General features: G+C 44.6%; 1 protein-coding gene and 2 pseudogenes across 3 annotated transcripts; 1 reads left to right on the forward strand and 2 right to left on the reverse strand.

Moving 5' to 3' along the window:
* The first annotated feature begins 3,543 nt into the window (after window positions 1-3,543).
* On the forward strand, window positions 3,544-4,725 carry LOC308268369 (small ribosomal subunit protein uS10-like; annotated as a pseudogene). Its single transcript has 2 exons — window positions 3,544-3,574; window positions 4,351-4,725. The product of its transcript is annotated as a small ribosomal subunit protein uS10-like (transcript).
* A 5,342-nt stretch (window positions 4,726-10,067) lies between these two features.
* On the reverse strand, window positions 10,068-14,056 carry LOC308267453 (COMM domain-containing protein 2; the record flags this gene model as incomplete). The annotated part of the gene is made up of 5 exons (XM_080702173.1): window positions 10,068-10,265; window positions 11,797-11,970; window positions 12,739-12,821; window positions 13,832-13,909; window positions 13,990-14,056. 5 exons carry the CDS (start codon window positions 14,054-14,056, stop codon window positions 10,068-10,070), a joined length of 600 nt encoding a protein of 199 aa, XP_080558299.1.
* Window positions 14,057-23,577: 9,521 nt separating this feature from the next.
* Window positions 23,578-24,000, reverse strand: LOC308267960 (TSC22 domain family protein 1-like; annotated as a pseudogene). Its single transcript has one exon. The product of its transcript is annotated as a TSC22 domain family protein 1-like (transcript).

Here is a 24,000-nt window from a genome sequence, read left to right on the forward strand (position 1 = left end):
GTCAATCTCTATTGCGCCAACGCTAGGCTTGTTTTTCCAGAGGTATTGATACAGTTACAGCTCAATCAATATCCTTGTACTACCACTACCAGAATACAATAAAGACCAATCCAAAGCACATATATTACAGATAGCTTAATCAATACCCTCGTGCCATCACCACCTGATCTTCTCTCAGACCTTTTTGAACTCTCCAGAACCCCAAACCTTGTTGACTCTGGGCGAAGGACAGTCATCTGAGTCAGAAACATTAATCTAGGGGAAAGCCTTAATGGCTCCCCACACCATGCCCACTGAGAATCCAGGGACCAAGCCCAGCCGTCCCCGCAAGCTCCTGCAAGCTCCTGCCGGGAGCAGTTCAAGTCTCTCACCAGCAGATGGCAGCATCTGCCCACAGACGCTCCGAAACAAGTTTAAGGCACACTAGAGGGCGCTGGAGATTCGCCTCGGCGTGGGATGGGAGCGAGGCACTGTGAAAGCATCTCTAGCATCTCTATCTAGGTGAAGGCTATTGCTCTCCCTCCGCAGGTGCGCAGGCTTCCATCTTCATTACTGAGAGTTCCTGCGACCTCACATACAGGTGTGAGTATTTTTCCCCCTCTGTTATGGGTGAAACTCAGGGCATCAAGCACGCAAGGCTAGAGTCCTACCCCTGAGCTACACCCCCGTCCCACCCCCTCCACAAGGCGTCCACGCTGAGAAGAGGCCCCTGCACGAACAAATCTCGAGGTTCAGAGGGACCTGCCTCTGTTCCTTGCTTCCTCTTACCTGCATAGACGTCGCTAAGGAGGAGGCTGCACATTAAGTTCCAGCGGCGACGTCTATGGGCCCCCAGAGCCGCCCGCTCCTCCCTGGCGCCAGCCGTGGGGTTGCACCCGCGCACCCAGGACCCAGAGGAAGACACCCCTGAGAGGAAATTCAGTCCTTTTTTCGACTTCAGGCAACTGATTTTCAGAGTGGTTCGTCACTTCTTATATCATGCAACTTCTGAGTGGTAGAAAAGAAACTTGAGTTCAAACTGGTTGGATTCCATTCTTTTCCACTGTCCGAGCATTCTCTACAGGACTGGGGGGAAAAAAAACTATTCAGTTCTCCGAAAAGAATTTAGTGACTCTTGCCTTTTTTTTTCCTTCTATAAATAGGATCTGGTCGAATTATACAAAGAATTTTGCCAAGTGCTATATAGAAATTTTCCCGCCAAACACAAGCCCTAAGGTGGATGTGGTGGCACAGACCTGCAATCTCAGTACTTGGGAGGCTGAAACAGGAGGATCTCAGGTTAGAGACCAGCCTGAGTCGTTTAGCAAAATCCTCTGGAACTTAGACCCTGTTTCCAAATAAAATAGGGTTGAGGGTGGGGGATGCCCCTGGATTCAACCCCAGTGCCATTGGGGGGGGGGGGATCCAGGCAGGTGTGATGGGGCTTGCCTATAATCCTATCCTAGTTCTTGGGAGGCTGAGACAGGAGGATCACAGGTTTGAGACCAGCTGAAGCAAGTAGTGAAAACTCTCATTAACTTAGCAAGACCCTGTTTGAAAATAATATACTAGGGCTGGGAGTGTAGCTCAGAGGTAAAATGCCTCTGGGTTCAATCCCCAGTACCACAAAAGAAAGAAAAAGGGAAAAAGGAGAAAAAAGAGAGCTGAGCAGAATGGAATGTGAAATTCTAGGCAATATCAGTTCTCATAGGTGTTGCATAAGGTGCAGATTGCTATCGTCAGGAAAGCATTTCAAATGCCCCACACCATATGCTTTTTTTTTTTTTTTTTTTTCAGTACTGGGGATGGAACCCAGGGGCATTGTATCTCCAAGCTACACCCCAGCCCTATTTTTTTAGTCTTTTTATTTTTTTAAACAGGGTCCCACTGAGTTGCAAAGGGCCTCGCTAAGTAGCTGAGGCTGTCCATGAACTGCGATCCTCTGGTCTCCGCCTTCAGAACTCTGATTACAAGCGTGCGCCACCATACCAGGCTACCACATACATTTTTAAGTTCTGTGAAAAGAGCCCACATCTGTCCTCAAAAGAATGAACTGTGCGTTCTTTTTTTTTTTTTTTTTTTTTTTTGCGGGTCTGGGGATGGCACCCAGGGGCGTTCGACCTCCAAGCTACACCCTCTGCCCTATTTTTTATTCTTTATTTTGAAACCGGGTCTCACTGAGTTGCAGAGGGCCTAAGTAGCTGAGGCTGTCCGCGAACCATGATCCTCCGGTCTCAGCCTCACGAATGCTGGGATTACAAGCGTGCGCCACCACGCCTGGCTTGAACTGTGCATTCTTAATTTCAATTAACCCTGGCCCAGAATTTCTTCATCTACTGCTAGGCCACTGGGCCATTAGAATCAGTAAATTAATATGTGCTCCAGTTGCAGTAATAAAAGAAACTTCTAAACAAAGAAAGTGATCCCCTCACCCTGCTCTGCAGAGGCAGGCCTCTGATCGACTGAGCCACACCTTCAGCCCTTTTCTATTTTTTATTTTTTTGTGGTGTCAGGGATTGAACCAAGCGGCATTCCACGTCAGAAATACATCCTCAGACCTATTTTATTCTTTATTTTGAAACAAGGTCTAAGTTGCAGAGGGTCTTATTAAGTAGCTGGGGCTAACCTCAAACATGCAATCCTCCTGTCTCAGCCTCCCAGTTGCTGAGATTACAGGTGTGTGCCACCATGCCCGGCTTTTTTATTTTGAAATGGCTTTTAATTTTTATTTCAAAGCAGCTAAGTTGCTGAAGCTGGCCTCTCAAACCTGTGATCCTCTTGTCTCAGCCTCCCAGATACCAGGGTTACAGGAGAGCACCATCACGCCTGGGCCTGGTTTTTTTTGTGTTTTTTTTTTTTATTTTTTTGGGGGGTTGGTGGTACTGGGGATGGAACCCAGGGTCCTTCTACCTCTGGGCCGTACACTCCCAGATCTATTTTATATTTTTTTATTTGGAAACAGGGTCTCTTAAACCAGCTGAGACTGGCTTCGAACCTGCGTGATCCTCCTGTCTCAGCCTCCCAAGCGCGGGTATTACAAGCGTGCGCCACCACGCCCAGCTTTTGATTCTTATTATCACATTTTGAGATGGATTTTGACAACCGAGGAAGAGTGATCAGGACGATCAGAGGCTCCAGGCCAGACACACCCAGGGTCCACAGCTGTTTTGCATGCAATGGGCTGAAGGAAAGCTGATTTAAGGGGAACTCAGCACCTGCACCCAAATATGCAGGAAACTTTTCTTTCTGGCTCTAGTGATCAGATACCGTGCAGATCAATAGAGTTTGTGCCAGTATAAAGAAAAGCATCGCCATGCCCAGTACTGTCCAACAACGGAATGGGCGACCTGGTGAGGACATACATAAATATCTGATGATGTGATGACATCCATGATCAAAAAGCTCTTCCACCAATGTGGCGTGCTATGCCAGGGTCTGGGCACAGTGAATGATGCTTGAGGCGGGCCATCTCTGCCTGCACGGGCCTTCACAGGGAATGCAAGACCAGGAAAATAGGGAGTTACCATTGTGAAGTAGGGGAATGTACCATACTAAGAAGAGTGCATGAAGGAGCCCATCAAAAAGGATGAGCCAGGTGTGGTGGCGCATGCTTTTGGGAGGCTAAGACAGGAGGATCTGAATTCGTGGCCAGCCACAGCTACTTAGGCCCTTTGCAACTCAGTGAGACCGTTTCTAAATAAAGAATAAAAAATAGGGCTGCAGGTGTAGCTAAGAAGTAGATGCCCCTGGGTTCATTCCCCAGTACCAATAATAATAATTTTTTTAAAAGGCACCTACCCCTCCTCCCTCAGCTGGGCATGGTGTTGCATGCCTGTCATCCCAGTACTGGGGAGGTTGAGACAGGAGGATTGCAGGTTCAAGACCAACCTCAGCAATTTAGGGAGACCATGAGCAACCTAGTGAGACCCTAGTTCAAAATAAAAAATAAAGCAAAGCATGGTGGCACCCACCTATAACGTCAGCACTAGGGATGCTGGGACAGGAGATCACAGGTTTGAGTCCAGCCTCAGCAAGTAACAAGACTCTCAGCAACCTGATGAGACGATTTCAAAACAAAAAAATAAAAAGGGATGGGGGTGTAGCACAGAGGCAGAATGTTCCTGGGTTCGATCCCAAGTACTGTAAATAAATAAATACTCAAATTAAAAAATAAAATAGGAGCCGAGTGTGGTAGCACACACTTGAAATCCCAGTACTGAGAAAGAAGGATCGCAGGTTTGAGGCCAGCATCAGCTACTTAGACCCTGTTTCAAAAATAAAGAATAGCTTTCCGAGGGTTGACTGCTGTGAGTACGGCGGAGCTTCTGTGCACCCTCCCGCTCCTGACTCACCGCTGTTCTTTCGCTCCAGGAGCAAGTCGTTCAGGAAGCTGCGCAGCCCTGGCTTTTAAAGATACTGGAAAGACACCTGTGGAACCAGAGGTGGCGATTCACCGAATCGGAATTACCCTCACCAGCCGCAACGGTGAAGTCGCTGGAAAAGGTGTGTGCTGATTTGATCAGAGGCGCCAAAGAAAAGAACCTCAAAGTGAAAGGACCTGTTCGCATGCCTGCCAAGACTTTGAGAATCACTACGAGGAAAACACCTGTCGTGAAGGCGCTACGACATAGGATCGCTTCCAGATGAGAATCCACAAGCGACTAATTGACTTACACAGCCCTTCCGAGATTGTTAAACAAATTACTTCCAGGAGTGGAGGTTGAAGTTACCATTGCAGATGCCTAAGTCAGGAATTTAATAAACTGGTTACCACTTGTTAAAAATAAATAAAGAGCCGGGCGTGGTGGTGCACGCTTGTAATCCCCGCTCTTGGGAGGCAGAGACAGGAGGATCGCGCTGGTTCAGAGCCAGCCTCGCTGGCTTAAGAGACCCTGTTTCCAAATAAGAAATATAAAAAAAAATAGGTCTGGGAGTGTAGCCCGAAGGTTGAAGGGCTTCCAGGAACCCCAGTACCAAGAAAGAAAAAGAAAGAAAGAAAGAAAGAAAGAAAGAAAGAAAGAAAGAAAGAAAGAAAGAAAGAAAGAAAGAAAGAAAGAAAGAAAGAAAAAATAGAGCTACGGTGTAGCTCGGAGGTAGACTGTCCCTGGGTTAAATCACCAGTACTGCAAAAAAATAAAATAAAATAAAACAGGACTAGGTGTGGGAAGAGGGGTTTCAGCTCAGAGGCAGAATGCCTCTGGTTTAAACTCCAGTACCAAAAAAAAAGGCACCTACCCCATCTCTGAAGAGAGGCTTCACACAGATAGATTACCTAATTTGAGAGCTAAATGGTGAAAGGCATTTGATTAGATAAAGAAAATAGGAGAAAGGATTTGACTCTTCCAAATAGTTTCCCATGACCTCCTTCAGATACATGACCTCCATAAACACCAAAAATAAATAAATAATATACCTGTTATTGGTTATCTCCTGCTGAATAAACAAACCACCCCCAAGATATTTTGTAACTTAACAAAACCATATATTTGCTACTGCTTCTGGGTTTTTTGTTTGTTGGTGGTACTGGAGCTTGAACTCCAGGGCATTTTACCTCTGAACTATATCCCCAACCACCCCCCCACTTTTTTTTTTCCGGGCCTGGGGATTGAACCCAGGGACATTCCACCTCCTAAGTTGCAAAAGGCCTAAGTAGCTGAGGCTGTCTGCAAACTGCAATCCTCCGGTCTCAGCCTCCCCAATGCTGGTATTATAAGTGTGTGCCACCACGCCCAGCTACCCCTAGCCCTTTATATTTTATTTATTTATTTACTTGTCTATTTATTTGCGGTACTAAGGATGGAACCCAGGGGCATTCTACCCCCAAGCTACAGCCCCAGAGCCCTATTTTTTATTTTCTTTATTTTGAAACAGGGTCTCAATGCCTCACTAAGTAGCTGAAGCTGTCCTCAAACCAAGATCCTCCTGTCTCAGCCTCCCAAGTGCTGGGATTACAAGCGTGAGCCACCACGCCCAGCATTTTTATTTTTGTTTTGAAATAGGATCTCTCTAGGTTGTTGTGAATCTCTCTACATTGCTAAGATTGGCCTCAAACCTGCAGTCCTTCTGTCTCAGCTACTACTGAGGCTTTCTGCATTTGGGAGACTGAAACAGAAGGACCGCAGATCCAAAGGCAGGCTCGACAAGTCAGAAAGGCCCTCCGCAAACAAAAGCTGCAGCGGCACATGCCTGCAATGCCAGCTAGTAGAGAGGCTGAGACAGAAAAATAGCTGGTTCAAAGCTAGAGAGTCTCAAAATCAAAAAATAAGAAATTCTGGTGACGCTAGGTGTTTTGGAACAGGCTTGTAATGCCAGTACACGGGAGGCTGAGACAAAAGGATCTTAAGATGGCGGCCAGCCACAGCTACTACTAAGTGAGGCTCTCTGCAACTTAGTCAGACCCTGTTTTAAAATAAAGAACAAAAAATAAAGCTTGAGGAAGAGCCTGGAAATAGAATGGCATAAAAATCTATCCCTAGTAGCGCAAAAAAAAGTACCAAGTAGACCTAGCCCTGGGTGTGCAGAAAATTGCCCAACTGTTCCCACCACTCGAGGTACCCCAGGAAGAATGACAGTTCCTTTTTCTGATTTCCTTTCCTTTTTTCCTTTTTTGTTTTTTTGGAAGTACAGAGGTTGGATCCAGGGGCAATCTACATCCGCGCTACTCCTCAGCCCAATGTTTTATTTTTTAGTTTGAAACAGGGTCTCACTGACCTGAGGCCTCATTAAGCAGACAGAAACTGGCAGTGAAACGAAATCCTCACTAAATTGCTGAGGCTAGTGTCAAACCTGCAATCCTCCTGTTTTAGCCTCCCAAATATTGGGATTACAGGTCTGTGCTACAATGCCTAGTTTATTGTATATATTTTAATATCATAAAATTATCATTGTTTTTCCTTTTTTTTTTTTTTTTTTTTGGTGGTACTAGGGTTCCTGGAAGCCTTTCTACCTCCAGGCTACACTCCCAGACCTATTTTATATTTTTGAAACAGGGTCTTTTACGCCAGCGCGGCTGGCTTCGAACCTGCGTGATCCTCCTGTCTCCGCCTCCCAAGTGCAGGGATTACAAGCGTGCACCACCACGTCCGGCCTTGTTTTTCCTTTTTATTTATTTATTTATTTTTCAGTACTGAGGATTGAGCCCAGGGGTGCTCTATGAAGCTACACCCTATCCCTTTTTTTATTTTTTGAGATAGGATCTTGATAAGCTGCCCAGGCTGGCCTGGAATTTGCCATCCTCCTGCCTCGGCCTCCTGAGTGGCTGGGATTACGGGTGTGTGTCATCGTGAGCAGCTCTCATTACTTTTTTTTCCATCACTATAGTATGTTTTGCAAAGCTGAAAAATAGTGGGCTTAATCTGCTATATAAAACCCAATGACATATGCTACCAATTCATGTAATCCATAGTTTCCTTTTGTGAGGTCATTAATGAGAATTGCAGTAATTGTCACTACAATTAAAAATCTATTTCTGATTTTAGTTTGCTAATATATAATTGTTGGGGCCCACTCGGCAGGACCGAGGTGGCACCCAGGCTTGTTGCCAGCGTGGACTCAAGATGGCGCCTGGGCTTGCAGCCAAGTCACGAGGCTCACGAGGCTGGCGGTGCCCTGAGCCTGCGCAGTGAGCCCTATCAGGCGCCTTACGGATGATTAGTGACGCAGCGCCTCGTGCTACCACCTGCCCGCCCAGGAGAAGGTTAAAAAGCGCGCATGCCCTAGCGGGCGGAGCGAAGAGGGTTGGTGGACAGGAAGAGCAGTTTCTTGGCGGACTGCTCCGGGCTCCGAGCTGGGACGGACATGTTCACAAAGCCACCACTGTGACCGGTGTGTGCTGCAGCAGAGACGTAGAGTGCCACGGAGGAGGGTTGGTGGAGTAATGAGGGAGGAGATAGAAGACTGATGTTGTTTTTACATGAGAGGGCGTTGAGAGAGCATTAAAGAGGAAGGAGCTTCATCAACAGAGTCGGCGTTCGTGTGTTTCTTCCCTAGGCTCTGCTGGTCAGAGCCCTAGGGACGCGACATATAATGACAGACAGTTTACTTCTAGCTGCAGATCATGTATTTAGAGGAAAAGGGCAGCCCAGTGCCTGTAGGGGACAAGGATGACAATTTCAAGCATGCTCTTGTGCCACTGGCCTCTGTGGCCTGGAAAGCCCTCTAGTTCCCATGACATCACTGACTTCAAAATCTGATTCGTAAGAGGCCAAGCATTGGTAGAGCTACAAATGCAGCTTAAGAGTTTGATGGTTCTGAATGCCTTTCCAAGTTGTTCTCCGTGGGCATAAGAACCTCAGGATGAGGCCTTGGACACACAGGTAAGGCGGAATCCCCATTCCACCTTTCCACCTCATTCCTCTCCCTCAGTCTGCCACCGCGACTCTACCCCCTTCTCATGCTGGTCTGAAAAATTCACACCTGCTGCTTTGGTTTCCCACTTAAAAATCGTTTATAAGGAAGAAGGGATATCTGCCTGTATTATAATAAAGATGGATACATCTTTTACAGTTTATTCAAACAAGACTATAAAAAGTGATTATAATTCATAACCAGATAATCAAGAACAGATATATTGCTCTTGTATCCATTATACATGTAAATGAGTGTGTCTTATTTGCTTTGGGTAAAGAAAAAATATTAGTCCTTAATAAAAACACAATATACGATCACATAAATTTAAGTACTCTTAAAGCTAAATAACCATGTATACAAGTCAAATTTAAGCAATATGGTAAATATTACAAAGAAAAGCATACAAACTGCCTTAACAATATAAATTGTTGTAAAAATCATACTTGAAATTACTCTGTAGCTATTAATATTGTGAGATGCTTTTTTGTGTGTGTGTGGTACTGGGGATGGAACCCAGGGTCATTCTATGTCCAAGCTATACTCCTAGCCCTAATTTTTATTCTTTATTTTGAAACAGGGTCTCATCACGTTATGGAGGGCCTAAGTAGCTGAGGCTGGCTGCGAACCCGGATCCTCCTGTCTCAGCCTCCCAAATGCTGGGATCACAAGCGTGCACCACCACACCCGGCTGTGGGGTGCTTTTAAAAGTAAAAAATAGCCGGGCGTGGTGGCGCACGCTTGTAATCCCCGCGCTTGGGAGGCAGAAACAGGAGGATCGCGCAGGTTCGAAGCCAGCCGCGCACGCTGGCTTAGGAGACCCTGTTTCCAAATAAAAAATGTAAAAATAGGTCTGGGAGTGTAGCCCGGAGGTAGAAGGGCTTCCAGAAACCCCAGTACCACCAAAAAAAAAAAAAAAAAAGTAAAAAATACTGAGCAGTCTAGAATTTTCTGAATGGTAATGGTGTTACACTGTAAATTTTATTTTCAAATTTTGATCAATAAGGAAGAAAAGAATTAAGTTAAACAGATGGAAAAGTACCAAAACAGGATAAACATTCATATATACAGAAGACATGAACAGTATAGATTCATTATAGTTGGTTCAGTCCTATTTACATATTTAAAATACAAAATACAATTCAATCTGTCCAGAAGCTGACCACATTTAGCACCAGAAAAGGAACTTTAGCTTCTGATCATGACCTCAATATCCTGGAATAAGAAAAGAAATTTCATGTAATCTATTTAATACTATAGGTTAATAAAATATTAATTTTGGTTCTGGGGATTGAACCCAGGGGCATTCTACCTCTGAGCTACTCCCCAGCCTTATTTTATTTATTTATTCTTTTTTTTTATGATACTGAAGATTGAACCCAGGGGCATTCTACCTCTGAGCCTCACCCCAGCTCTTTTATTTTTATTTGGAAACAAGGTCTTGCTAGGTTCATGAGAGTCTCACAACTTGCTGAGGCCGTCCTTGAACCCATGATCATCCTGTCTCAGCCTTCCAAGTACTGGGATTACAGGCATGCTCCATCACACTTGGCTCTACTTTTTATTCTGGAACAGTTTTGCTAAACTGCTAAGGGTCTTGCCCCCAATACTCCTGGTCTCAGGCTTCCAAGTACTAGGATTACAGGTGTGTGCCACCACGCTCAGCTGGTAAAACTTAATTTTGAAAAGCAATTCCAGGATATCATCATTTCACAAATAATTCAAAGGGCTTGAAACTGGCGCTACTTGATGCTGCGGACTACTCTCCTGCAGTGGCTGGTTTTCATCTCCTCCAACGCTTGTTCCAGTTGCTGAACTAAGTGAAGCAGGGTGGCTGGGTCGGTCTGCAGCGCTTTGGTGGTGTGCTCTCCATTCTGATTAAGGTGCAGCTTTAAAGTCACTGCTGGTTTAATCTGTTGCCTGAGACTTCTGCTAGCAAGCTTGATTTTTACAGGGAACAAGAGCATAACAGTTATCTAATAAGCATACAGAATATATAGTATTTACAGCTATCTTACACTGTACACAAAACTCAAATTCAAGACTGAATCAAAGACTTCCAAGTGAAAAGGAAACTTTAAAACCTCTGAGCTACATACCGAACCCTATTTTATTTTATTTTTTTATTTTGAAACAGGGCCTCACTAAGTAGCTGAGGCTGGCTTTGAACCTGCGATCCTCCTGTCTCAGCCTCCCAAGTACTGGGATTATAAGCCTGGGCCACTACGCCCGGCTTGAAAAGAATTCTTAAGCATCACACAAAATGAGCAAACCATAAAGACAAAATGGATAAATTTAACTATCTACAGGTGGTGAAAACACATCCCATAAAGTGGGAAAACATATTTAGCAACATGTATATAACTCCCCCTAAAAAAAAAAAATGAGTATTGAGAATATATGACAAACTCCTCTGATGTATTAAGAACCACTTCCTCCCTCCACCGGGTGTGGTGGCACATACCTGCAATCACAGGACTCAGCGAGGCTGAGACAAGAGAATTGCGGGTTCCAGACTAACCCCAGCAACTTAGTGAGACCCCATTTCAAAATAAACATAAAACAAGGCTAGTAGTGTAGACTAGAATGTCCCTGGGTTCAATCCCCAGTACCATAAAAGGAAAAAAAAAACAAAAACAAAAACACCTCCAAACACAAAAGATAAATGCACTGATGATCTATTTATTTATTTATTTTTGGTGGCACTGGGGGTGGAACCCAGAGGCTTTCTACCTCCGAGCTATACTCCCAGATCTATTTTATATTTTATTTGGAAACAGGGTCTCACTAAGTTGCTGAGAGCCTCATTAAGTAGCTGAGGCTGGCTTCGAACCTGTGCGATCCTCCTGTCTCAGCCTCCAAGCGTGCGCCACCACGCCCGGCTGCACTGATGATCTAAATAAGCATTTCACAAAAGACAAATAATAAGGTTCTGAAGGGGAAAAAGAGAATATAATTGCATAAATGAAGGTGACATCTGTATTTCAATGTAGTTTCACGTAGTTTTGTTTATGTCGGTATGATTAGGAAAAGCTTTAACAAAAAATAAAATAGTGACATTTTAGCCAAGCGTGGTGGTACACACTTATAATCCCAGTACTTGGGAGACTGAGACAGGAGGACCGCAGGCTCAAGAGCAGCCTCAGCAACGCAGCGAGCGAGACTCCCAACAACCTAACAAGATCCTGTTTCAAAACAAAACGTTAAAAGCCGGGTGTGGTGGCACACGCTTGTAATCCCAGCATTCGGGAGGCTGAGACAGGAGGATTGTGGTTCGCGGACAGCCTCAGCTACTTAGTGAGGCCCTTTGCAGCTCAGTGAGACCCTATTTCAAAGTATAGAACAAAAAGCAGGGCTGGGGTTTAGCTTGGAGGTAGAATGCCCTTGAGTTCAGCCCTCAGTGCCACAAAAATGATAGATGAATGGATAGATGTATTCTATGTCAGGTTAAAAATATATTAAGAGACATACCTGTACATCTAGCCGCCATTCAAGGTTGTGGTAACTGGGAAGGTCAGGTGCCAGTTCACCCAGAATAGTTCTGATTTCCTTTCTGTTGTCCAGGTAAAGCTGAAGCAGTAATTTGTTCAGTTCTTCAGAGAATCCCAGAACAAAAACAGAGTCTTGGAAATCCAGTTCAGAAATCTAAAATTGAATGGAGTTTAATAGAACATTATTAGCCAGGCGTGGTGGCGCAAGCTTGTAATCCCAGCATTCGGGAGGCTGAGACCGGAGGATCACAGTTCACAGACAGCCTCAGTACTTAGTGAGGCCCTTTGCAGCTCAATGAGACCCTATTTCAAAGTAAAGAATAAAAAATAGGGCAGGGGATGTAGCTCGGAGGTTGAATGCCCCTGGGTTCCATCCCCAGACCCACCAAAAAAAAAAGAACATTACTTATTTTTGTCTAGTAAATGCTAAAATGCTGGTTATACACAAAAGATGTATTTGATATCCTTCAATTCATTTCTGTCTATAACACTCCTTTTAAAGACAACCATTCCTTACTTACAGTAAGGAACTCTTCTGAGTTACTGTTAAGTAAAAATATTTTCTAAAAGAATACAAATAATTACGATGCCCAGTTTTATCTCCTATTCTCCATGAAGCCAGATACTACTGACATGCAAACAAAATAAATTATTTCATTCTTTCTTCTCATTGACTACATATACTATGGCAGAAATTTTGACAACATAAAAAATTAAGAGACAATTTTAATTTGTACTAGTAAGAGGTATCCAAATTGAAAGACGATGTTATAAACATTGTTTAGGTATGTCTTCGCAATACTAACTATAAACCATTCGTAACTGTATTAAAATACACAGGTATTTGCCAAATCTGATGTAGAGTACACTGGACCTTTTTAAAGGACCCACATGATACAAAAGAGTCTAGAGAAGCTCTTACCATGAGCTTTGAGCTCTCTGTAAGGAGATAGGTTAGTCCTTCCACACCATGCTGGACTGTGTCACTACTCACATTGAGTTTTCCTAAGAAAGAAAAGGATAAATGAACAAATAAATTATTGTGTGGTATCCTTAAATACTTTCAATCATTCCATGGTTTCAAACACTACAATAAAAAAGCTTAAGTTGGCCAGAGCCTCTTGTTCTTTCTTACCCCACTCCCTCCACTGAACCACAACAAAATGCAAACTTACGGAGACTTATGGATGCATGTACCAGACATACATCCCTTCTCTTTCATGCCTGGCAGAAGAGGAACTCAAAAAAAGACTGATTTAATCCCAGAGGGGAACCAAAACTTAAACAAAAGCAGCTCCCTGGACAGCTAATAATAACCACACACACACACACACTTGGATATTTACAGCTGACCCACCTCTTTGATTGTCTTTGGTATAGTGTGTTGGCTGATTGGTTGGTTACTATTGGGGATTTAACTCAGGGGTGTTCTAGCTACACTCCCCCAGGCCTATCCCAGGCCTATTTTATTTTTATTTCAAAACAGGGTCTCACTAAGTTGCAGAGGCTGCGACCTTCCTGTCTCAGCCTCCGAAGTATTAAAATTAGAAATGTGCACCACCGCACCTAGCCTGGTATACGGTATTTATTAAGAATCATAGTACTTTTTTTTTTTTTCGGTATTGGGGATTGAACCCAGGGGCAATCTACCTCCGAGCTACACCCCTCCAACCCAATTTTTTTTTTTTTTTGAAACAGGATCTGAGTTACAAAGGGTCTCACTAAGTGGCTGAGGCTGTCCTTGAACCACAATCTCTTGTCTCAGCCCCAAAATGCCGAGATTACAAGCGTGCGCCACCACGTCCGGCTATCATAGTACTTTTGAAAAGCGGATGATACTGTGTTCATTTTAAACATGAAGAAATGACTTCATAGAAGCCTTAAAATTCCTGGAGCTCTGCTGGTTTTGCAATGAGGACAAGACCCTACGACAGGAAGGACCCCTTTCCTCTCTCGGGAGACAGAACGGCCCCCACTTTCCCCGCAGCTCGCAGAGCCGGGCTTCCCCTTCTTACTGGCGGCGCCTTCGTAGATCTTCGGGTTCGAGCCTCGCCTCAGGAACTCCACCGCGATCCGCCCGAACTCCGCCACCACTGCAACAAAGGCGGGAGGCCGTGAGCCCCGGGCGCCCCTGCCGCCTCCCCAGCCCCGATCACGGCCCTTTACCCCCTACCCGCGCTGTCCACTCGCGGCAGGAAGGCCAGGTGCTCCTTATGCTCCTCCGACAGGTCCAGCAGCATCTTGGCTGGGCGGCGGATTTCATCCAGCAGCGCCGAGCCCGCCCGCACCACTTCCGGCGCCCGCGTCCAGCACAAAGAGGTTCCGGCGCCGGCAGCATCCCAAGCTTTGGGTTCCGGTCTAGCACTGTCTAACCAGCGAGCGCCCCCTGGGGCGCATTCTGCGGGCAGAAGCGTTCCATTCTTCAATTATCCTGAAGACTTTTAAGTGCTTGCTGGGTGCAGGCTCTAGTGGAAAAATGAAAACGTGTTTAAAATTTGACACGCCCTCTCACGGAGCATTTACTACCGATAGCTAATATTTATTAAGCACTGGGTCAGGATTGTTTTTGCATTTATTCACTCATTTGCAGTATTAAAAGCTTATCAGGTAGGCCCATTTTTATTGCCTTTTTTTTTTTAAGTGGTAAGGGTACTGGGGATGGAACCCAGGAGGATTCTACCGTTGAGCTATACCCCCAGCCCCATTTTTATTCTTTTATTTGAAATAGGGTCTAAGTTGCAGAGGTCCGCACAAGTAGCAGAGGCTGGCCGCGAACCAGTGATCCTCTAGTCTCAGCCTCTATTATTGCATTTGTTTGTTTGTTTGTTTGTTTGTTTGTTTGTTTTGCAGCATTGGGGATTGAACCTAGAAGTATTCTACCTCAAAGCTACACCCCCAGCCCTATTTTTTATTCTTTATTTTGAAAGAGAGTCTCACTAAGTTGCAGAGGACCTCACTAAGTAGCTCAGGCTGGCCGTGAACCCAGATCCTACTGTCTCAGCCTCCCAAGTACTAGGATGACAAGCGTGGGCCACCACACCTGGCTATTATCGCCTTTAGAAAGAAGATAACTGAGAGATAAATCAAGCAACTGAGGCTTTCATGGAGTTTTCACAGAGCTTTTGTACATCGTATTTATCTCATTTAACACTTTAAGTAGCCACTGGCCTCCTTTTTACAACTGAAGAAACAAAGCTCCAAAGATATGTGCCAAACCCAGTGATAGCGCTGGAGATGGTCCTTCCAGCCTCTTCACTGCTACAAAGCACCTCTTCCACATGCTAAGCTGGAAGCTGAAAAAAGGCGTTTTCCACAAGTCTTTGCTTGTGCGGTGCGGTGATAAACCCAGAGCTGCACACATGCTAACCAAGCGTGCTATGACTGAGCTACATCCCCAGCCCCTGTAACAAGTCATAGGAATGATTCTAAATTATAATGATGGTAGCCAGGCGTGGTGGCACATGCTTGTAATCCCCACGCTTGGGAGGCTGAGACAGGAGGAGCGCACAGGTTCGAAGCCAGCCTCAGCTACTTAGGCTCTCAGCAACTTAGTGAGACCCTGTTTCCAAATAAAATATAAAATAGGTCTGGCAGTATAGCCTGGAGGTAGAAAGCCTCTGGGTTCCACCCCCAGTACCACCAAAAAAAAAAATTATATATATATATATATATATATATATATACAATAACAGATACTTGTAGGGTTCCGAGTAGTGTCATTTTTTTATGGTGGAGGCAGCCATGCACTCATCACTTATTCCCCAATTCCCATGCCAACCCCTCCCCCACCCCCACATTCCTTCTCATGTTTGGCTTAGTGACTGACTTTGGTATGTTTGTGAATGTACATCATGTACGTTCCCTTTTCCAATTTCTCTTCTCACCAGTGGGGTTCAAACACAAAGGGCAATAGAATGCTAACTGATAGGGATAGAATTCAATCTCTCTCCCTTGTAGAGGAGGGAATGCTGGAAGAGAACAGCAGGGTGAGGAAGGATGATAGAGACAGAAACAAGAGAAAAAGGAGAAAAAGAGAGAAGGAGGTGGGGGAGGAGGAGGAGGAAGAGAGGGAAGACTTGGCATCTGTCTTTCATATCTAGAGGTGCTGGGGATTGAACCCAGGGTGTCCTGAATGCTAGGCAAGCACTCTACCACTAAAACACACTCCTAGTCAGACACAACTCTATCTGTTCTGAGTTTCCCAGGCAGAAGTGGAAATTGGAAGTGTGTCCAGCTTCTCTATGTCTCTAGTGACTTTCACATATGATTGCAATTGTTGGTTTTCTCCACTGGTGCATAGAAAGGCAATTCCTTGAAATTGTTAGTTAGATCTTAAAGCAGCATTTGCCAAGAGACCCATTTCTGCTTAAATGGAAAAACTGCTGATTAACAAAAATGGCATAATTTTCTGAAGACATTTTATTCATACATTATTGAGAAAATGTCCATTATTAAAACAGAAATTTCAAACAAGGCAAAATTGTGATCCTTTTACAATTTTTTTTTTTTTTTTTTTTTTTTTTTTTTTTTGCGGGTCTGGGGATGGAACCCAGAGGCATTCGACCTCCAAGCCACACCCCCTGCCGCCCAATTTTTTATTCTTTTTTTTTTTTTTTTTTTTTTTTTTGGTGGTACTGGGGTTCCTGGAAGCCCTTCTACCTCTGGGCTACACTCCCAGACCTATTTTTTATATTTTTATTTGGAAACAGGGTCTCTTAAGCCAGCGCGGCTGACTTCGAACCTGCGCGATCCTCCTGTCTCCGCCTCCCAAGCGCGGGGATTACAGGCGTGCGCCACCACGCCCGGCGTTTTATTCTTTATTTTGAAACAGGGTCTCACTGAGTTGCAGAGGGCCTCACTAAGTAGCTGAGGCTATCCGCGAACCGCAATCCTCCGGTCTCAGCCTCCCGAATGCTGGGATTACAAACGTGCGCCACCACACCCGGCTCTTTTACAAATATTTTAGGAACACAAATAAAAAATTGTATTGAAAGCCGAGAGTGGTGGCACACACCTGTAATCCCAGTACTTGGGAGGCTGAGACAGGAGGATCTCAGTTCTGAAGTTAGCCTAAGAAACTTAACAAATAGAATTGAAAGTGTAGCTCAGAGGTAGAATGCCCCTGAGTTCGAGTCCCAGTAACACCACACACACACACACACACACACACACACACACACACACACACACACACACACACGGCTGGTTGGGAATGTGGCTCAGATATAGAATTGTCCTGGATTCAATTCCAAGTATTGCACAAGAAATTTATTTTGATAATTAAATGAAACAATAATTAAGCAATTGAAATATTTGTAAACAGAAGCATTTATATTTTTTGTATGTGTGTGGTACTGGGGATTAAACCCAGGGGCATTCTACCTCTGAGCTACAGCCCCAGTTCTTTTTTATTTTTTGCTTTAAAACCGGGTCTCCCTAGGTTGCTGAGGCTGTCTTTGAACTTGTGATGCTCATGTCTTGGCCTCCCAAGTACTGGGATTATCAAGCACTGGGACTGTAGGCATGCACCACCATGGCCAGCTAGCATTTAGATTTTTTTGAAGAATATTTTATTGTACGCAAATAATTGATCATTGTACAGTCTATGATCATCTTAAAATCTGGTTATTTACTTCAGATATTCATTGGGCGGGTCCTCAAAGGTTCAAATGTATGCGATGCCTTGGCACTTTGGAGATGAACAAAGCAATGTCCTTGTCCTCTAAAAAAAGACAGTGAAGTGAAGGGGACAGACAATGAAGCGTTTCAATACAGTATGATAAGTGCTGATGCTTGAGGAGTGAACAGACAACATGAAAATAGAGAAAGTGGTGATTAACTCTAAATCCAGTACAATTCAGGCAGGCCACCCAGCTGTTGTCCCCTCAAAACCACACCAAGGCAAATGCAGTTCCTGCAGGAGTGACAGTATTGTATGTGTTTTTGAAACACTGCCAAGGAAATGGCTTGTACAGAGATTCTGGTGCTGGAATTCCTAAGGAAAAAAAGAAAGGAATATGGGAAGATGTGAGGGAAAAGGAAGGTGGGTGAGCCAGGGGGAGACAGAAAGGTGCTGTGGACAGAGATCTAAGCGGGGGCCCTCTGCCCCAGTCAACTGAAACAATGGAAGGCAAGAGAGAAATGAATCCATTCACATGGTGCTAATTGAGGCTCCACAGGGGTGCCAAAGTAATCCAGTGGGGAGAGGAAGAAGAAAAGCCTTTTTAATAAACTAATGTTTAATAAGATAAATTCATGGGGTGGGGGGGAAGAGTCCTGGCCAGGTGTGTTGGTACACGTCTATAATCCCAGTACTTGGGAGGCGGCCGGCCTCATCTACTTAGAGAGGCCCTCTGTAACTTAGTGAGACCCTGTTTCAAAATAAAGAATAAAACATTGGGTTGGGGTTGTAGCTGGGAGGTAAAATGCCCCTGGGTTCCATCCCCAGCACCACACACACATGCACAAAAAGAGTTCCGATTCTTACTTCGCCTCACACACACACACAATTTGAGAAAAACTATACACTCAGTATAAAAGACAAAACTATAAAGTTTCTGGAAGAAAACACGAGAGAGTATCTTAATGACTTGTGGTGAGCCAGTTTCATTTAATTTTTGGAGAAAAAAAAATCAAAGCATGAGCCATAAAAGAAAAAAAATGATAAATTATATTCCATCAAAGTGAAAATTTTATGTTTATCAAAAGATTACCACTAGTGGAGTGTGATGGCACTCACCTGTAATCCCAGTGCTTAGGAGGCTGAGATGGGAAGATCATAGGCTCAAGGCCAGCCTCAGCAACTTGGTGAGACCCTGTCTGCAAATAAAAAATAAAATTGGGCTAGGGGTATAGCTCAGAGGTAGAATTCCTCTAGGTTCAATCCTCAGGCCTACACACACACACACGCATACACACACACACAGACACCAATAATAAAATGGGAAGATCAATCAATGGGGAAAATATGCAGTGTGTGTGTGTGTGTGTGTGTGTGTGTGTGTGTGTGTTACTAAGGCTTGAACCCAGGGGCATTCTACCTCTAAGATACACCCACAGCCTGATTTTATTTTTTATTTTGAAACTGGGTCTCATTATCTCACTACTTGCTAAGGCTGTCCTCTCGAATCAGTGATCTTCCTGTCTCAGCCTCCCAGGTACTGGGATTACAGACGTGCACCACTGCACCCAGAAAACAGCCAGATTTTTTAAATGGGCAAACACTTGAACTGATACTTCACAAAAGAAGATATACAAATGGCCAGTGAGAACACGATAAGGTGTTCAACATCACAGTCATCGGGGAAATGCAAGTTTAAGCCACGGTGATACGCCTTTTCAAACCCAGTAGCCTGGCTGAAAATAAAAAGCGCCAATGACAGCAGGTGTTGGTGAAGTGTTCAAAGCAGCCAGAACCCTGGCAAATCACAAGTGGAAGTGTGAAGTCAAGGAATCATGTCGGGGCCCACTCGGCTGGACCGAGATGGCACCCAGGCTTGTTGCCAGCGTGAACTCAAGATGGCGCCTAGGCTTGCAGCCAAGTCACCAGGCTCACGAGGCTGGCGGTGCCCTGAGCCTGCGCAGTGAGCCCTATCAGGCGCTTTACGGATGATCAGTGACGCAGCGCCTCGTGCTACCACCAGCCCGCCTATGAGAGGGTTAGAAATGCGCATGCCCTAGCTGCGGGAAGCTTGGGGTTGGTGGAGTGATGAGGGAGGGGTTATGAGAATCACTTTGCAGAACTCTTAAGCAGTTTCATAGTGTTAAATGTGCGTCCATTCTGTTATCCAACAATTCTATTACTAGGTATTTGCCTGAAGGAAATTAAGGTATACCTCCAGAAATAGACTAACAGACCGGGCATGGTGGCGCACGCTTGTAATCCCCACGCTTGGGAGGCAGAGACAGGAGGATCGTGCAGGTTTGAAGCCAGCCGCGCTGGCTTAAAGAGACTCTGTTTCCAAATTTAAAAAGCATAAAAATAGGTCTGGAAGCGTAGCCTGGAGGTAGAAGGGCTTCCAGGAACCCCAGTATCACACAAAAAAGAAGAAGAAGAAGAAGAAGAAGAAGAAGAAGAAGAAGAGGAGGAGGAGGAGGAGGAGGAGGAGGAGGAGGAGGAGGAAGAAGAAGAAGAAGAAGAAGAAGAAGAAGAAGAAGAAGAAGAAGAAGAAGAAGAAGGAGGAGGAGGAGGAAACTAACAATAGTGTTTGTGGGGTTTTTTTTTTTTTTTTGAAGATTTAAAGAAGTTTATTAAAAAGATAGAAATACAGAAAATAGAAATACAGAAAATAGTTACAGCCCCACGCCAAAATGACATGGGGGGGAGGGTGGCCCAGGCCAACTCACCACTCCCCTAACAACAGTGTTTATAAGAGCTTTATTCATAATAATTCATAGCTGGAGAGAGTCTAAATGTCTGTATAGTTGAAAAGATAAATATGGCATGTCCATATAATAGAATATTACTTAGTTATTTAAAAAAAATGTACTGCTAGCCAGGCATGGTGGCACCCGCTTGTAATCCCAGCACTTGGGAGGCTGAGACAGGAGGATCTCACAGGTTCGAAGCCAGCCTCAGTTACTTAGTGAGGCTCTCAGCAACTTAGTAAGATGCTGTTTCCAAATAAAAGTATAAAATAGGTTTGGGAGTATAGCCCAGAGATAGAAAAGCCCCTGGGTTCCACTCCCAGTACAACCAAAAAAAAAAAAAAATGCACTGCTAGTAATACATGCAAAAATGTAATTGAATCTCAAAACTTCAAGTAGAGGAAAATAGTCCAGATACCCAAATAAGAACCAAATGTTATAAATTATTCCCCAGAATTATCCCTCCTATTTGGTGCTTCCTCTCTTCCCTGGCTTCTAGGGCTCCAATCTCTTTTTTTTTTTTTTTTTTTTTTTTTTTTTTGCGGGACTGGGGATGGAACTCAGGGGCATTCAACCTCCGAGCTACACCCCCTACCCTATTTTTTATTCTTTACTTTGAAACAGGGCTTCACTGAGTTGCAAAGGGCCTTACTAAGTAGCTGAGGCTGTCCGCGAACTGCAATCCTCCGGTCTCAGCCTCCCGAATGCTGGGATTACAAGGGTGCACCACCACGCCCAGCTAGGGCTCTAATCTAAGTCTTTTCTGTCTCTTGCTTCTCATTGCCACCTCCTAACTCTGTTATTATCTTTTCAAACCTCTCCACCCAACCACATTTGTCTTTGAAAACTGACTATGGGCTTTACCTTATATGGGATTGTCCCACCTCAGTCCTGCCCCAGAGAGAGGCATAATCAATGGCTACTCTTCCCACCCTAACCCACCTCTCTGGGTTGACCGCTGGAAGGATTACATTCCATTAGGTTCTTCTCCAGCTCCTGGCTATCATGGTAGCTTGGTGATAGTGTACAGCCATAAAATCCACCAGAAATTCCTCATGTGCGTGCCTTTGGGGCACAAAATCTGGGCTTGTCATTGGGAGATGAGTACTCAGGCCACCTGCCTGCCTGGCTTGGTTGGATGCTTCAGGTGGATTATAGGTATTTCTGCACCTGCTATGAGAGGCATGAACCAGACCAAGAAGAACACAGAGAGTCATGAGACCATGTGTCTCACCTGCTTCAGAGCCTACCAATGAAGGATGAAGGAATGGATCCTAGGAAAGATGCAGAAACATAGAGGGGGAGAAGAAAGGGTATGCATATAAAGACAAAATATTGGGAAAAAATAAAGGAAACAAAGATTTTTGTTTTAGGCTTGACTCTGCCAGAGTAAGTAAACAGCCTGACCACCACTCCTAGGAATCTCCCTTTTGCACTAACCCCATTGTTTAACAAAAATGATCTTGATTTGAATTTTATTTCTTTGAAAACTACAATTCTTATGAGATATATCTACAAAAACTCCAGGATGCTGGAGTTTTCTTAGAAAACCGAAAGTGTTTACTTACTCTATGATTCAACAATTCTATTCTTACATATAGAGTCGAGGGAAACAGATCCTAATGTCCTTCAAAGCTTATATGCAAGAAGTCATACATCTTATTCAAAATAGCTCCTCCCTCCAAAAAAAAAAAAACAGGTGTGGTGGCACGCACCTGTAATCCCAGTACCTGGGAGGCTGAGACAGGAGGATCACAAGTTTGAGGACAGTCTCAGCAAGTAGTGAGACTCTCATCAACTTAATGAGATCCTGTTTCCAATAAAAATTAAAAAATAGGTCTGGGGGCATAGCTTGGAGATGGAATGCCCCCAGGTTCAATCCCCAGTCACAGGTTTGTGGTCAGCCTCAGTCACTTCGTGAGTCCCTCTGCAACTTAGTGAGAGCCTATTTCAAAAATAAAGAATAGGCCGGGCGTGGTGGCGCACGCTTGTAATCCCTGCGCTTGGGATGCGGAGACAGGAGGATCGCGCAGGTTCGAAGCCAGCCACGGTGGCTTAAGAGACCCTGTTTCCAAATAAAAACATAAACTAGGTCTGGGAGTGTAGCCCGGAGGTAGAAGGGTTCCCAGGAACCCCAGTACCACAAAAAAAAAAAAAAAAAAAAAAATCAGTGACACTTTACAACTCTGTAGAGAACATGCAATGAAATACATGCATATAACTACTTTAAAGGTGAATACGCTGAAACCTCTGCTGGGAAACCCATTGCATTAGATAGAACTCATCATTTCTTAAAGCAATCACCCAGCTCAATCCAAACACTTCAGCAAACAAGATTTTTCTTCAGGTTATTCAGCCGCTAGATTTCAGATTACGTAAAGTGAGTAACTATGCCAATATCTTAAAAATTTCTTCAGGTGTGGTTTTTTTCATGTGGCTGTTTTTTATGTAGATCTCTATAAAAGACAGTCCGCACCTCTTCAGACAGCCCATGAAACACTTACATTTCAATCTGTACAATCTACATAGTAGGTATAGTCCTCTTTTGTACAAATACACAATAAGAAAAACAACATTCAGGGTAGGATAGCCTAGGTCCCAGCTACCTGTCACGGTTTTATCACTAATAGTTTTGGGGTCTTTTTGGGGGGGTAGTACTGGGGATGGAACCCAGGGGCCTTCTACCTCCAGGCTACACTCCCAGGCCTATTTTATATTTTTATTTGGAAACAGGGTCTCTTAAACCAGCAGAGGCTGGCTTCGAACCTGAGCGATCCTCCTGTCTCAGCCTCCCAAGGGCGGGGATTACAAGCGTGCGCCACCACGCCCAGCTATCACTAATAGTTTTGTGTTACTTGCTGTTTCAGAAAAGAGCCACAGTACTATTGTTGTCTTTATGGGATTCGGTGACAGTGGTCAATTTGTCTAACAAACTGCTCCCCTCTCATTTCAGTCTTGTCTCCTGCCTCCCTTTCAAGTCCCTCGAGGGGAGGAGAGGAGAGCGCACAGTCCAGCAAGGGGCTCCTCCGCTTCCTAACCCCAGGCTGTACACTACCAGCCAGGAGAAGAGAGAATTTTTGGGTGTGGATGTGGGGAGTGGGGAAGAGATGGAAAGGTACACAGCTCTTCACCAATTACACCATTCCTCAGATATCTACACAGCTGCACAGGGTAACCCTCTGTTAATTCTCTGATTAACCTCTAATTCACCAAACTAATAAATGTCTTCAAGCCAAAAGCCTACGAGTGTTTAATACCGGAAGAAAAGAGATAATGGCATATTTCAGTCTCACGTCTCTTACAGCAAGCAATGAAATGGGCGGCCACGGTGGCGGACTCTCCCTATTACATTCAGTTCGGACAGCAGCAGCCGGTTCTGCGGGGGCATGGCAGGCTACGCGGTTGGTCCTGAGCCCTGGGACGCTGGCTGGGCTGGGGGCTAAGTGGTTTCCTGTTGCTGTGTGGTTGCAGGAGGGAAACCAGTCAGCAGCTGGGCCTGAAGCTGGACAAGCTGTTCAGGACTGGCCAGTGTCTTCAGCAGATTGCTCCAGCTGGGAATTTTTCTCTATTCTTTGATTTGCTCTTTGAAGAACTCCACTTCCTCTCTAACTGCATATAGCACATGGCTTCTCACCAGATCCATAGCTTGCTCTATTTTGTCATCGATAGCTAACACACTTGCACCAGAAGAGCTATTGTTAAGTCTCACAGAGGCGTTTTCAGTCCCCAGCAAAGATGACAAGAAAGAAATTGAAAAACGCTTCAGTTGGTAAACTCCTAGATCCATCGCCACTGGTCTACACCACCGAGATTTCAT

Source organism: Muscardinus avellanarius (genome assembly GCF_963383645.1).
Source record: "Muscardinus avellanarius genome assembly, chromosome: 10".
In the NCBI taxonomy this organism is placed as follows: domain Eukaryota; kingdom Metazoa; phylum Chordata; class Mammalia; order Rodentia; family Gliridae; genus Muscardinus; species Muscardinus avellanarius.